This window comes from Varanus komodoensis, unplaced genomic scaffold, assembly GCF_004798865.1.
Source record: "Varanus komodoensis strain SLA01 unplaced genomic scaffold, ASM479886v1 scaffold25, whole genome shotgun sequence".
NCBI classification, from domain to species: domain Eukaryota; kingdom Metazoa; phylum Chordata; class Lepidosauria; order Squamata; family Varanidae; genus Varanus; species Varanus komodoensis.
The window spans coordinates 8,925,048-8,940,391 of record NW_025335661.1 but is presented as its reverse complement, the minus strand read 5'-3'; the positions used below and the strand labels follow the sequence as shown (position 1 = coordinate 8,940,391).

Below are 15,344 nucleotides of genomic sequence, written 5' to 3'. Positions count from 1 at the left end.
ATTTCTGCCTCATGTTCTACCTTAAACATTTTTCAGTTAGGCAGGTCTCTCATCTAGCTTATATTCCTTGTAGTGGATGGACTGAACAATGAATTTTTTTTCAAATCTGGTTCCATAGTTCTCCTTTCACCATCTGTGCCCACACCACATTTCCTCCCTATCCTGCCTTTTCCCTTAAAAGAGAAGGCAACTTGTTGGCTGGGAGGAGTGGAGACAAGATCTTACTCTGAGCTGCCACCCCCACCATCTGAGGAACAATAGGATTCCTCTGTTAACTAGAGGATTAGTGTACCATTCAGTTTCAAAGTACATCAAGACTTTGGTGGCATTCGCATGATAAACATAGCCTGCATCCAATGAAATTTCCCTATTTTTAGCACACCTCTTCATAGATATAAGAGCAAAAATGTTCTCATAACCCCTAGACTTACATTGTTGTTGACCATATTTTTTATCCATCCATCCAGTTTTTATACTGCTCAATAGCCAAACCTCTCTGAACAGTTTGCAACAATTTCTTAAAATACAGAAGAGATACAATAAAAATAGTCCATAACCTATTGTGGTTTCACTGAGTTTCAGCAAGAATTTATGATTATATTGGTGTACCTGGGAGAAACCTAATGTGACATTTTCCTGAAGTTGACTAATCTGCCTTTGTATAGCAGAGATATTCTATATATTCTGATTCCCCCCATTCCCGTTCTCCAGCCATAAGCATGGTCAATGATAATGTCATCCTGTATCTCCTCTTATTCTTAGGAAGGCACTGTGAATTGTTCAAAGATCCTTGCGTTAACATCAGCTGTCAGAATGGTGGGACTTGCGACAGTGAAGGCTTAAATGCCACATGTATCTGTGCACCTGGATTTGCAGGCAAGTTATTTGTAAATTATATAATAGCATAATCTATCAGAATGTCAAATAGACTCATTTGCATCTGTATTTCAGACTCTTCTGCCATAGGAATGGCCAGTTTCCATAACAGCTGTGCAAGCAGAGGAAATGGAAAAAGTTTCTGTAAAATGAGCTTGCCTATCTTTATCTACATTCATCTTTCTAGGACAATTAATAGATGAATTATTGGACAATGAAGAGAATAATCGATGCACAAAAAGACAACACATTTTTACTAAAACTAATATAAAACTGAGCACAGACATTAAAACCTAAGCCTTTGTTCTCATGGGAAGATTTCTACCTTTAAGGAAATTAGAGGTTACTCAAAATTAGAGGTTACTAAGAATCCTCTGCATTATACAACTATCATGTCTGCTTCAGCACTAAAGTATTCTGCTTCTCAAAACCAAGTGGTTGCATTATTGATATGACAATCACCATAATTAATATCTTGGTTTATCTCTGGATCTCAGACTGAAAGTAATGCACCACCTTAATGCCATGCCGCTTAGGAATGGTTGTTGCACATCCACAAGATGCTTGTCCCTTTAGGCCAGTGGTGGCGAACCTATGGCATGCGTGCCACAGCGGGCACGCAGAGCCCTCTCTGTCGGCATGCGAGCCAAGTCACCCCAGCATCGCCCCAGCAGCCGAGCAGCCGAGCATCGGATAACAGTGCACATAGGGACCATGCGCATGCTCAGAAAGGAGTAGCAGTGCCAGGCGATGATGTCATGAGTCTGAGCGTCTGAGCTTTCACATGGCCAGTCAGTACACTGCCAAGGATATATATATATTTGCTTGGACTAGTTGTGAGTTTTAATACATTTGTTTTTATTAACACAAGTTTTTAGCTTTCGTTTTCTTATGAAAAATTGAAATTTAATATCTAAGATTTAGCAAAGAGATGTTCTAATTAAGAGACTGAGATTCTTTTAATTTTGTGCCATACCCCTGGCATATTTGAATTTATAGTGTTGGCACTTTGCGATAAATATGTGGGTTTTGGGTTGCAGTTTGGGCACTCAGTCTCTAAAAGGTTCGCCATCACTGCTTTAGGTGATGGAAAGATGCCCCAGAGGTTCCTGGGCATTTTTGAAAGGGAAAAATTACCACTCACTTCTTGAACATGGGACAGTGACATACCTGGCTGTGCTGCTGCATGGCAAATGAAAGGAGGGATCCACACACAATTTGAGGTGCTGTCTGCTTCTGCTCTGAGGTATCTGAGATCATCAAATTATAGAATACTAGAGTTGGAAGGGTTCAGAGGGCCATCAGGTCCAATCCCCTACTGAGTGCATCTCTCTCAGATGTCTCTTCAGTTTCCAAACAACATGCCGTATTTATGTCAGCCCTTGAACATCCTGGCATGAGGGTTGGAAGATCGATGGGAAAGAAGGGGGTGTCAGGGACAGAAAGAAAAGGAGTTGGCAGAAAGGAGGGGCAGGAGAAAAGGGCTAGCCCTGCATACTTGGTTTGGCCCATCCACTGCTGACTTTCAGCACAGCACTGGCATGCAGTCCTGACAGATTACCCCTGAGAGAGTGTGTAGGAATTACGTGCACTGCTGTAAGTAAGCATTACCCATCTGGAAGGTGGAATCAACACTTCTTGGTTTAGGAGGAGGAGAGGTGTTCTGTTTGGAATTAGTGTAGTATCATTAAACCACATTTCCTAATGTTCAATGTTCTGTTTTTTGCTCCTGCCTTTTCTCTGCCTTCTGCAATGTTCTTATTTGTATGACAAAGGCAGCCTAGCTGATCAGTGAACATTATGAGGACATTGGTTAGAAAGCCTTTTGTCCTGATCTGCTTGGAAGGAGGGAGAGAGAATTTGGACCAACAGACTCTGACTGTTACCTATACTGACTTCAAACAAGCCAGCTTGGCATTTTATCTGCTGCTTTTATGTGCTTTTTGGTCTTTCCTTTCTTTTTTTTCTGTTAGCTCAATTGTTGTTTTTAGGTTATTTTTGTTACTTTTAGAACTTTTAAAAACTGTTTTATAATTTCATAAGCTGCTAATGGGAGAGGCAAACTGAATTGTCCCATGTTTTCTCACTTCCCCATCTCTTTTATTACTACTGAAAATAAAGGTGGGGAAAAGGGAGCAGCTACACAACTTGTGCTTGGTAGTGCTGAGAGCCTTCTGTCTAGAAACCTGCTTGTGCCAGTAGCCAAAATGGATTTGGTCTAAATCTTTCTGAGCATAAGTTTTCTTAAAAGGAATCCTGTCTACTGCTGATGAAAGAAAAACACACGCATAAAATGGCTTTTCTGATCTGCATATAAAAAGCCCATGCTGCAAATATATTTAGTTCATAAATCTCTATATTTATTGAGTTTCAACATATTTATTTCACTGGTCTGAAGTGTGTAATGGTTTAATGTTGGCTATTGAACTGATCAGAATAATTGCCCTATGAATTGCATTGATTAATCTGAAGATTGCTGTTAGATTCAACTTTGACAGTTTTAAGTGCTGTTCATATTGTTTAGAGCTCATTTGATATAGTGGCTTTCAGGAGTGAAGGGCATAGCTAGCAAGAGCTTATTAAGGTAAACCATGGTAAGAACATTGCTTGCTCAATATCCATTTGAAATGAGACTGCATTTGAAAACCATGTTTGGGAAACCAAAGAAAGAGCCAGAATGCAAATTGAATGGTGCCAAATGTGACAACTCAGTCTCGAGTTAGCTGTCACGGCAAACTGGCAACATTTTATTTGCATGGCTTTTTCTGTGATTCCTGTGTGAATACTCTGAAGTAGGGATTGCTAGCTTTGGTGTTTTCATGGGCTACTTTATTCTTCATACAGTAATCTAGGATTCAGAAGTATTTTTTGCTGCAGAAGGGTAAGGAACACTTGCATTCAACCACAGCTGGAACATTGCACATAAAACCAACAGAGAAATGTCATTTTCTGGTACAGGGGATAGCTCTGTGTTGGACAATGCTAAGAAAGCCTTCTCTTTTCCTTATAAGCAACCGAGTGGGCTGACAGGTTTGCTATACTTAAAAAATTTGTTAGCCCCAAACAGTATTAGTTTGGAAATTGAATTTGATCCTGCTATTCCTGTCCTCAAATATTCTCTCTGCAGTGACCACTTCTTATTCAGTCTCATCATTGCTACAGGGCTAGCAATGCTACTTCCAATGCCATTGCAGTGATCTATTTCCATTCTTTGCACTACATACTTGAGCTAATTCTTGCCAGAGCTTGATTGCTTTGCTATGCTGCCCTGCATCAGACTGTGTTTTGATCGCTATTTAAATACTGCTTACTCCTATACAACCCTGGGGAGATCTTGTTCCATTGTCTTAATAACAAGTAACATGATAGAAATGTGGCAGCGGTAAGAGCTGCTTGCAGAAAAATGTAAATTGCTTCTTACAAAGGGCATGTACTGTGCTGAATCATAGGTAATAACAGAAACAGAAAGGGATTTTTTTCTGCATATGCATCACAAAACTGTCTTTCTGTTCCATTTTAAGGTGAAGAGTGTGACATCAATATAAATGACTGTGAGAGTAATCCCTGTCATCATGGGGGAATGTGCATAGACCAACCCAATGGGTATATCTGCCATTGTCCACATGGCTGGGTTGGTGCAAACTGTGAAATACGTGAGTATTTGTGTATTTATTATACACTCTAGATGTATTGCTTAGTAAAGTAGGACAATGGAGCCATTGTGTACAGTATAAACGCCTTTAGACCTAGCAGTACGAACTGCCTACTGAAATCATTTGCATAGAGCAGTAGCCTCTGTTGAATGGTGGCAAGTAGCAGATATTTCAAAGAAAGTGTGCATGAAGCATGAACAAGTGGAAGTGATTGGCCTAATGCAATTTACTTTGACTTTCCCGGAGCTACTGACTAGAAACATTGGTAATGATGATCCATTATCTCATTCCTTGGCCATCCTGTTTAACACTGCTTGATGGGTCTCTCCTTCATGTGGATCAGAACATTTGAGAAATGTTGGTCTGACGGTTGGTTCAGATATATATTCAGATGAGCAGAATACTAAATAACTAAATAAAATGAAGAAATAAGGTCTGTAAGGCATGCTCAGAAGAAAAAGAGTAATGCTTAAAATAGGAATATCTACTTAATCGGGGAAGTAATCCAGGTGTGAATGACAGCTTCTTTAGCTGGTAGACAATAAACTGACTGGCAGATGGATTGAATATCCTCAGACATTCAATAATGTCAGCGGCTACAAAGGGCGTCGGCCAAAGGACAGTTGCCGCCGTTCGGGTGGCCGAGCAGGGGGCGGGGCTGGCCAGGGGCTTGCGCTTGGCGATGGTAGGCCCTCCTGCTGGGCTGTGAGTGAGGGGTGAGTGTGTGTGTGTGTGTGTGTGTGTGTGTGTGTTTTTAGTAGTATTTTAAATCTTTTTATGGAGTCGTCCCTGGCCATGCTGCCGCTTATGTTTCCTGGGGAGCGCACGGGTGCCGCCATTGAGGTGGTTATGGGCAGGGGACGTAACAGCGTTGGGAGCTTAACGTGTCCGCATAGAAGAAGGAGGGACAGATGGCTGACACCTGTCCCTACTTCTGGTTTTGCTCCCAGCCAGAGGGTGCCAGGGAGTCTCGTCAGTCGCCCCTCCAGCCTGACGGTGCTGTTGCTTAATGCCAGGTCGGTCAATAACAAATCTGCCCTCATCCAGGACCTGATTGTGGATGAGGGGGCCGACCTGGTCTGCATAACGGAGACCTGGGCGGGAGAGGGGGGGGATGTTGCCCTCTCCCAAGTGTGCCCGCCCGGGTATCTGGTCCAGCACTGCTCACGGCTGGAGGGGAGGGGAGGGGGGGTCGCTTTGGTATACCGAGCCTCCATCTCCCTCACGGGACTTCTGGTCCCTTCGAGACCAGGGCTGGAGTGTCTCTATTTGGTGTTGGGCGACCGAGACAGACTGGGGATTCTGTGGGTGTACCGCGCACCCTTTTGCCCAACAGTCTCCCTGCCTGAGCTGACGGAGACTGTCTCGGACCTGGTGTTGAGGACCCCCAGGATGTTGGTCCTGGGGGACTTCAATCTCCATGCCGAGGCTAGTCTGACCGGGGCGGCTCAGGACTTCATGGCCTCCATGACGGCCATGGGGCTGTCTCAACATGTCACCGGCCCCACCCATGAACGGGGACACACTCTGGACCTGGTTTTCTTGACGGGGCAGGAAGAGGGTGGTCTGAGGGTGAGTAATTTATGCTTGACTCCCCTGTCATGGTCAGATCACTTCCTGGTGAGATTTATGCTCGAGAGCGACTTCTCCCTCTGTAAGGGTGCGGACCCGATTATGTGGGTCCGCCCCCGGAGCCGGATGGATCCAGAAGGATTCCTGAAGGCCCTGGGGGAGTTTCCGGCTGACAAGACGGGTGCTCCTGTCGAGGCTCTGGTCGAACTGTGGAATGGGGAGATGACCAGGGCTGTAGACACGATCGCTCCTAAGCGTCCTCTCCCACCGGGCAGAGCCCGCTCTTCCCCTTGGTATACTCCTGAATTGAGGGCGATGAAGCAGGTTGGGAGACGACTAGAGCGTAGGTGGAGGAAATCACGAGATGAATCTGACCGAACACACTTAAGAGCCCACTATCGGGCCTATGCTGTGGCGGTGAGGGCGGCAAAAAAGAGATTCTTTTCCGCTTCCATTGCCTCCTCACAATGCCGTCCGGCGGAGCTCTTTCAAGTGGTGCAAGGCCTGGTCCGTCCAGGTCCAAAGGAAGACCTGATTCCACCCTCAAAGACCCGCTGTGACGACTTTGCCAGGCATTTCAGGGAGAAAATCGCTCAGATTCGTCACGAGCTGGACACCACTATTGATTCAGAGGTTTCAAAGGAGACACCAATGCTGCCGTCTGGTCCAGATTTATTGGATGAATTTCAGTTATTGCGGCCCGATGATGTGGACAAGGTGCTTGGGCGAGTACGTCCAACCACTTGCCTTTTGGACCCTTGCCCGTCTTGGTTAATAAATGATTCCAAGCACGGGATTGGAACCTGGATCTTGGAAGTGGTTAACGCTTCTCTGAGGGAGGGTCGGGTGCCGGCCCCTTTGAAGGAGGCGGTAGTCCGACCGGTCCTGAAGAAGGCGTCACTGGATCCAGAGATGGCCACTAATTATAGACCAGTGGCCAACATCCCGTTTCTGGGCAAGGTGTTAGAACGAGTGGTGGCGGGACAACTCCAAGCACTCTTGGATGAAACTGATTATCTGGACCCATTGCAGTCCGGCTTCAGACCCGGGTACGGTACTGAATCTGCCTTGGTCGCCCTGTATGATGACCTGTGCAGGGAGAAGGACAGGGGGAGTGCGTCCCTGTTGGTTCTGCTGGACCTCTCAGCAGCTTTCGATACCATCGACCATGGTATCCTTCTGGATAGGCTTGCGGGATTGGGGGTTGGAGGCACTGCTTTGCAGTGGTTCCGCTCCTATCTCAATGGCCGGTTCCAGAAGGTGGTGCTGGGGGACTATGGCTCTGCGCCATGGCAGCTATGCCATGGAGTACCGCAGGGGTCCATTTTGTCCCCTTTGCTGTTCAACATATACATGAAACCGCTGGGAGAGGTCATCAGGAGGTGTGGGCTGCGGAACCATCAGTACGCTGATGATACCCAGCTCTACCTCTCGTTTTCCACCAATCCAGGTGAGGCAGTGGCTGTGCTGAACCGGTGCCTGGCCGAGGTAATGGGCTGGATGAGGGCCAATAAACTGAAGCTAAGTCCAGACAAGACGGAGGTCCTGTTGGTTGGTGGATCGGGCTTCGGAGAGGGTGAATTGAACCTTGTCCTGAATGGGGTTGCACTCCCTCTTAGGGACAAGGTCCGCAGCTTGGGAGTGCTCCTCGACCCAGAGCTTTCACTGGAAGCTCAGGTAACAGCAGTGGCGAGGAGTGCTTTCCTCCAGCTTCGGCTAATTCATCAGCTGCGCCCCTATCTGGAGAATGACTGCCTTGCGACAGTGACACATGCGTTGGTGACTTCCCGGTTGGACTTCTGCAACGCGCTCTACGTGGGGCTACCCTTGAAGACGGTCCGGATACTTCAATTGGTCCAAAATAGAGCTGCCAGGCTGCTGACGGGGACTGGACGTTATGTTCACATGACTCCAGTTCTCCGTCAGCTTCACTGGCTTCCCATTGAAGTCCGGGCCCAATTCAAGGTGTTGGTTATGACCTATAAAGCCCTAAACGGCTTGGGTCCTGGTTACCTGAAGGAGCGCTTACATCCTTATATGCCCAGCCGCCCCCTGAGATCGGCGGGAGAGGCCCTTCTCCGGGAGCCCTCCATGGAAGAAGTTAGGAGGGTGGTTACTCGGAGGAGGGCTTTCTCAGCGGTGGCGCCTAAGTTATGGAATGCGCTCCCCAGAGAGGTCCGCCTGGCGCCGTCGTTATTTGTTTTTCGGCGCCAGGCAAAGACCTTTTTATTTAAGCAGTATTTTAAATGTTAATATTATTGAATTTTATTTGGCCAGGGCGGCTTGTTTTATAGTGTATATTTGTATTTTATTGTATATATTTTAAAATGTTATTTTAAATTTTTTGTTGTAAGCCGCCCCGAGGCTTCGGCGAATGGGGCGGCATAAAAATGTTTTAATAAATAAATAATAAATAAATAAATAATCCCTTTAGAATTGCATTCTGTGCAGTGCCTTGGCATTATAATGATAATATTATGTAATTTAATGACTTTATATGAAAAATAGATTGCTGAAAACATATGCTTTTACTGCCTAATGGTGATGATGTCTTATGATAGCAAATACTTCTGAATCCAGAACTCTAAAGTCATAAAGAACTTGGTACTGGTATAGCACACACAGGAGTCTCTCCTAACGCTTTTATTCCTTCCATATAAGAAAGAGAAGGTAATTTGAATATAAAGTGTAATTCATTTTATACTTGCATGAGAGAACTATGCCTGTCTCTCAAATGTTTAAGGAAAGGTACTCATCACCTTGTAGAACCTGAAAACACTGGCTGGGAAGGCTAGTGACCTTGCTAGGGTACCAGTCACAGTTGTATTCCCAGTGGCTTTGACAGCAGGAATCTAGACAGAGAGAAGGAATTAACAGCCCTGCTATTAGCACTAAAGATCTTGATTCGTGGAGCCCATCTCTAAAGTAAGGACAGGTAGAATCTTTCTTTATCCTAAAAATGCAAGTGATTCTAGACATGTATGCAAATCCTGCAGAGAACCTCATAACAAATGGGGTGAGGTTGGGGTGGGTGATGGAGAAAGGACATTTCTGGAGAGCTAGCATCTGTGTGCATAGTTATGCTGCCTAGGGCTAATGGGAGTTGTAAGCCAAAACATCTGGATGGCCAGAAATGGCTCACCCCTGATTTAAACGATAGACTAGCAAAACCAGTATATCCATTTTGCAGTAGTTCTCTTCTTGGTAGTTTTCTCACCCTCATGCAGATTGCAGCCCTGTTGAAAGGATAAACAGAAGTGTTAGAAATGAGTAAAGAAGAATGCTTACACTGTGCTATATGTAGGTAGGAGCACTGTTAGAATGTTTTTTCTTGCTTTCAGATCTACAGTGGAAGTCTGGGCACATGGCAGAGAGCCTGACGAACATGCCACGGCATTCCCTCTACATCATAATTGGAGCCTTGTGTGTAGCATTTGTCCTGATGCTGATCATCCTGATTGTTGGCATTTGCCGCATCAGCCGTATTGAATATCAGGGTTCATCTAGGCCGGCATATGAGGAATTCTACAACTGCAGGAGCATTGACAGCGAATTCAGTAGTGCTATTGCCTCTATCCGACATGCCAGGTTTGTCTGGGGATAATGGAGTAAGGGTTTATAGGTCTAGTTTCCATAAGCATCAGATTAGATGGCAAATCAGTGCCATTACTGGATCTCTTCAGATGGCATGGAAGGGATCATATGAAGGAATGCTTCTGAACTTTTTTTTTAATCATTCAATATATAGAAAGCAGACATGTTGGGCATGAAGTTAGGCAAGAACTCCGCCCATTTTTAATATATATTGGTATGGATAACCTTTTCTATCTTGTGAACCTTTACTTGCAGTCTGAGAACAAAGTTAGATGAAATTTGGGGCAAACAAACCTGGACCTTATGCTGTTTCTATTCTTAGAAAGCCCCATTCCCTCTTCCTCTCCCCACTTCATCCCTCCTTTCTCTCTGCCTTACAGTAAAATCAAATCAAAGCAAAACATTTAAGTAAAGAATACATTGAATCCATAAAAATATCTTTTCTCCAGAGGTAGCCATATTACTCCATTGCAGCAAAGGCAAGCCTTGTAGCACGTTACAGCTAACAAAGTTTCTGTGGACTGTGGTCTACTTCATATGAGGGATGAGGTATTATGGAACATTCAGGTTGTTTACACTTTACATGTCCTGATAGTGGAAGAAAATTCAGAGGAGGAGGCATAACAAGTGGCAATTTCAGTTTTAGCAGTGGTCACTGACTCCAGATGTTGTTAACAGCAAATGTCTTGACATGAAGTAAGCCACTTAACACATGTAATAAATATCATTTGAATTCAGGCCTTTGATGATAGAATTAAACCTGCTAATGAATTCTAACTCTAATTTCCCTTTAAGTTCCTTTGCTCCACAAAGGAAAGTCATATATAAATGGAACTGTTAAAAATTAAACTTGACACTAGAAAAGACTCAGACTAAAAACATGGACGATTCTATGCCCCAGATAAATGAAAGAATGCGTGTTTGGCTAGTGGAATGTCAAAACACTGGCAGCTTGGGGAAAGAAACCCCCATGGGGCAGTGAGTACCATATTCTGGGTGCCAGAGAAAAGGTCCTCTCCTGCCTCCAATCAAATCTTGGAAGGTAAAGGGATGTACCGGGGAGCCTTGCAAGATGGTTTTGGAGAGCAGGCAGATTCATTTACAGCTGTTGGATGCTCTGGTTTTCATCAGAGCTGTTGAATCTGGAGAAGGAAGAAGGGTAGATTAACTTGGTTATGTTTTTTGCCCAGTGTGGTTTGGAATTATAAAAGTATTTGGTTTAGTCTGCCTTGAAAGGCCAGTTGATCAACCCATGATCATATCTGTTCTTTAATTAACTCTGACCTTGCACACAAAATAGTAGATATCGGAGATATACTACCAGCACTTCTGGGAAATTTACCACAGTTCAGTTCATAATATACGAGGCTTTTCCTCTGCACAGTCTCTTTTCTTCTCTCTTGTTCTCTGTTGTTTCCTTTCTTCATGGATGAACAGCCAGACAGAGGAGAAGAATAGCTTTTATCGCCAGCTTGTCCAACCAAAACTGCTATGTCATGCTGTCTGCTGTTCTGAAGTGGCATGATTATGACATTCTTTTTCCTATGAACTTTTTGTCTGTACACATTTTTCACATCCTCACCAAAGGGAACAAAAGTGTTATAGAAATGGTCCATCATCTCATTCCCCCTTCCTGTTAAGACTGAGGCACAAGTGTTCTTTCTGTATTGTTTTAAGACCAACATATCTGCTTTCTTTCACAAAACAGTTCCTAACCCCAACCCTAACTCTTCTAGGATGGATACCCTTCCCTTGATGAAGGGGGGTCAAAGGTAGACCTCAGCCCACCAGTGGGCAACTGGTATCTAGCATTTATTTGGGAGGGAACACATCATATAATTTTGGAGTAAAGTATGTTCTTCAAGAATGTATAATCAAGACTGCATAACATGGATCAATATAGGCCTTTTCTAAATCCTACATATGTTTGTAAATTTAACAATGAAGTGAGTTCATTAACGTAAAAAATGTAGATGATGGAATCTAACTGTAGATATGTTGCTACCTGTTGCAGAAACCTTTCCAGGTAATGTTTAATCTGTTTTCCCATCCGTAACAGATCAGTTCTCTGTTGTTGTTGTTGTTGTTTGCAAAGTCGTGTCTGACCCATCACAATCCCATGGACAACATTCCTCCAGGCCTTCCTGCCCTCCACCATCCCCCGGAGTCCACTTAAGCTCACACCAACTGCTTCAGTGACTCCATCTAGCCACCTCATCCTCTGTCATCCCCTTCTTCTTTTACCATCTATTGTTCCCAGCATTAGACTCTTCTCCAGGGAGTCCTTCCTTCTCATTAGGTGGCCAAAGTATTTGAGTTTCATCTTCACTATCTGGCCTTCTAAAGAGCAGTCAGGGTTGATCTCCTCTAGGACTGACCAGATTGATCGCCTTGCTGTCCAAGGGACTTGCAGGAGTCTCCTCCAGCACCACAATTCAAAGGCCTCAGTCCTTTGGCACTCAGCCTTTCTTACGGTCCAGCTTTCACAGCCATACACACTTTTGTTGGCAGGGTGAAGTCTCTGCTTTTTAGTATGCTGTCTAGATTTGCCATAGCTTTCCTCCCCAGGAGCAAGCGTCCTTTAATGTCTTGACTGCAGTCCCCGTCTGTGGTGATCTGGGAGCCCAGGAAAATAAAATCTGTCACTATCAGTCCTCTATCTTCTAGCAATCACTCTTCCTGGCAGAAAGGGGATACAGTGATGGCCCCAAAACTGCACATGACTATTTCTCTGCTTGACTAATTAAATTAGTGGATTAGCTCAGCTGAATCAATATAGAAAAGGTTAATCACAGTATAGAAGCTTAAAGTACTTTGTTCTATATGGTTCACAAGTATACGTTTAACTAGCTTTCTTCCTTGAGTCATTATATAAAATAAGCAGTATCCTATTGGCAGGTGTTGATTTTGGCTACAGTTATGGAACTGTGCATCGACTGTTCCCCACAAAACTAGCACTTTCTGCCCACAGGAAAATGTCCTGCCAAGAAGGACTTTATGCTTGAAACACACTCTACACACTTTAGTATGTTTCGGGAGTGACATTCAGACATCAGGCTGCCTACTGCTTGCAGCCAGCAGTGGTGCATTTCAGGAACAAATATTCATCATGCAGTGATTCTGCTAATTTTATATCTTTCCAGTTCAGCTTATCGCATGCTGAATCTTTCTGAAAATACTTGGCACATAAACAGATATTACAAATCAAATATGAGTAATTAACATATCAGTGGGTGAGTGGGTTATTACTATTAACATGTGCATTGTCTGTCTCTGACTTGGCTTAATAATTGTTTTCTCCCTTCACTTTTTGGGCCTTAGGTTTGGAAAGAAATCTCGCCCTGCAATGTACGATGCAACTCCAATTGCTTATGAAGATTACAGTCCTGATGACAAACCTTTGGTCACACTGATTAAAACAAAAGATTTGTAATCTACTTCAGGTGTTTTTTTGGGGGGGATTATTTTTCAAAAGGATGGGCTACTGCATTAATTCAAATATTTTTAAGATGAAGAAAGTGTAAGAAATTTAAAATGTTTAACTGCTCCAGATTTTTCTGTAGATTATTTAAGAACAAGTTTTCTGCAGCTTTTAGTTTGGGGAAAATATTTTAAAACTGAATTTGTGAAGTTTATCATTTACCTTTTAATGTTCTTTCAGCTTTAGAAAATCTAATCTTAACAATAGTGTGTGCTCTTACCAAACTTCAATAATGATCCTCTATGGTTGTAATGGACAGACAATACAATATGTTAAGCAATGACAAGTTTCTCTTTAACATAACAGTGCCAGCATTCTCAGTAGAGTTAGGAAAAATGTAAAACTTGATATATCCATTACTGGCAAATGAAGTCTGAAATGTTTGTGTTTGTGAAAAGGAATCTAGTAAAAATTATTATTCCTAAACTGAATGAATAAGCTTTCTCCCTATTTTGTGCATGGATAACTAACCTATTTCTGCATTATGTTCCTAAAACTTGCTGAAACATACCCTTGAGTTGATGTTTGTCATTTTTGTAATAGTATTCAAGGTAAGCTTTATATTAAAAAAGATATATAAAAGTGCCTATTAAGGCAAACAAAGGGGGTGATCCTACTGCCTTTGAAGTGAGCAAATAGCATAATTTTCATTGATTTCACAGTGTTCAGGATCAGGCCTTTATATTGGAACTATATTTTTCTTTAAAAAGTCAAGTTTTTTATAGTGTGAGTAAACAAAACCTATGATTTGAACTGTTTGTCAATCAAATGTTGTCACTGTACAGTATAATTTTTGTTTCAATATTGTATATTTCTCATAGTGCATCTTATTTATACATGTGTGTTTTTGTGGCTCTATTTGATTGTTCATGTGCTTCAAAATTCTTGCTTATTTCAAACAGTATTGAATAAATGTGATCAATTCATGGTGGCAGCTGATCATGTATTGCCTTCAGCTGAAGCAAGAAGATGGAGGCTCCTTTAGCCATGTCCCAGTTAGTGCCCTTGAGTCCAAGCCATTTGCCATGACACGAATCAGCTGTGGCATTTCTGGAATAAAGAACACTTTGTGTAGACACTTGGAACACTTTTACATATGACACCAAGAATGCTGTTTTGCCTCTGTTGCCTGGGATAAATATGGCTAATGGGGCTTGCAAATGAGAAATAGCTGTGACACAAATGTTGACTATTTAAATTTAATAATATGACTGATGTCGATTGCACTGTCATCAATAGTAGATATTATACAGTGGCAAACATTTTCTGCTATGCTTTCCTTCAGTGTTGTTTTCTTGGAATTTGGTGGCCTGAATTGCGGCCATAAAAGTGAATGGAAATATGCATCAATGAGATTTCTGTATATACTAAAGGCATTTGATGCAGTTTTGTCTACAGGTGCAAACCATAAAAAAGACTGGGAGAGAAGGTTTTAAACTGAATCCTGGGGGAAAGCTGGCAGGAGCTGGGAAGTATCCAGTCAGGTTGAATCATCCCTGGGGAATGAAATTCATAATGCTTCCAATTGCCCAAATGTAGAAAGAATAAAAATAGGCCAAGAGCATACAGGAAAACAAGATAGCCAATCAAAGAGACCTAATGGCCATAGCAGAAGATGGATATATAGATGTTCCTATGTAAAAGCTGGAAGCCTCATGTTCCTGACTTTTTAAAAGTCAACTAGATATAGGTTCATAATGGAAACTGAAGATGAAGTCCTCAACCTTGTTGGCAGATTGAAAGCTGAATCACCAGAGAAAGAAGGTATCCAATCTAGAGTTAGTAGAATCTGGAGATCTAAAAAAATAGTGGGATCTGCATCACAATGAAAGCTTTTCAACTTATTTCTAAAGGATATGGTAGTACACCTGGGCAGTAAAATAACCAAGTTTGCTGATGTCATCACATTATCTAGGATGGTTAAACCAAAAGGGATTGTGAGGAGCTGCAAAGGAACTGGGAGCATGGGCATAAAATGGCAATTGAGGTTCAGTATAAGCAAGTGGACAGTGGTGCAAGTTGGGGCAAAAAAAACAAAAAAGAAAAGAAAACCCTTAAAGTGTAAGTTGTTGAGATCTGAGCTGGCAGTAGATAACCAAGAAAGAAATGTTGGGATTTTGATGGACAAATTGATCAAAATGACATCCCAGTGTGTAGTGGCTGTGGGA

The 15,344-nt window shown here is 42.9% G+C and overlaps 1 protein-coding gene across 1 annotated transcript in view; it reads left to right on the top strand.

Annotated features, from left to right (window-relative positions):
* DNER (delta/notch like EGF repeat containing) overlaps positions 1-14,469 on the top strand; it is a 137,887-nt gene extending 123,418 nt beyond the window's left edge. The window contains exons 10-13 of the mRNA XM_044432745.1: positions 763-876; positions 4,398-4,529; positions 9,443-9,689; positions 13,017-14,469. Coding sequence (XP_044288680.1) covers positions 763-876; positions 4,398-4,529; positions 9,443-9,689; positions 13,017-13,128 — 605 coding nt within the window. The 3' untranslated portion in view covers positions 13,129-14,469. The remainder of the gene's footprint in view (positions 1-762; positions 877-4,397; positions 4,530-9,442; positions 9,690-13,016) is intronic.
* The last annotated feature ends 875 nt before the right edge of the window (positions 14,470-15,344 follow it).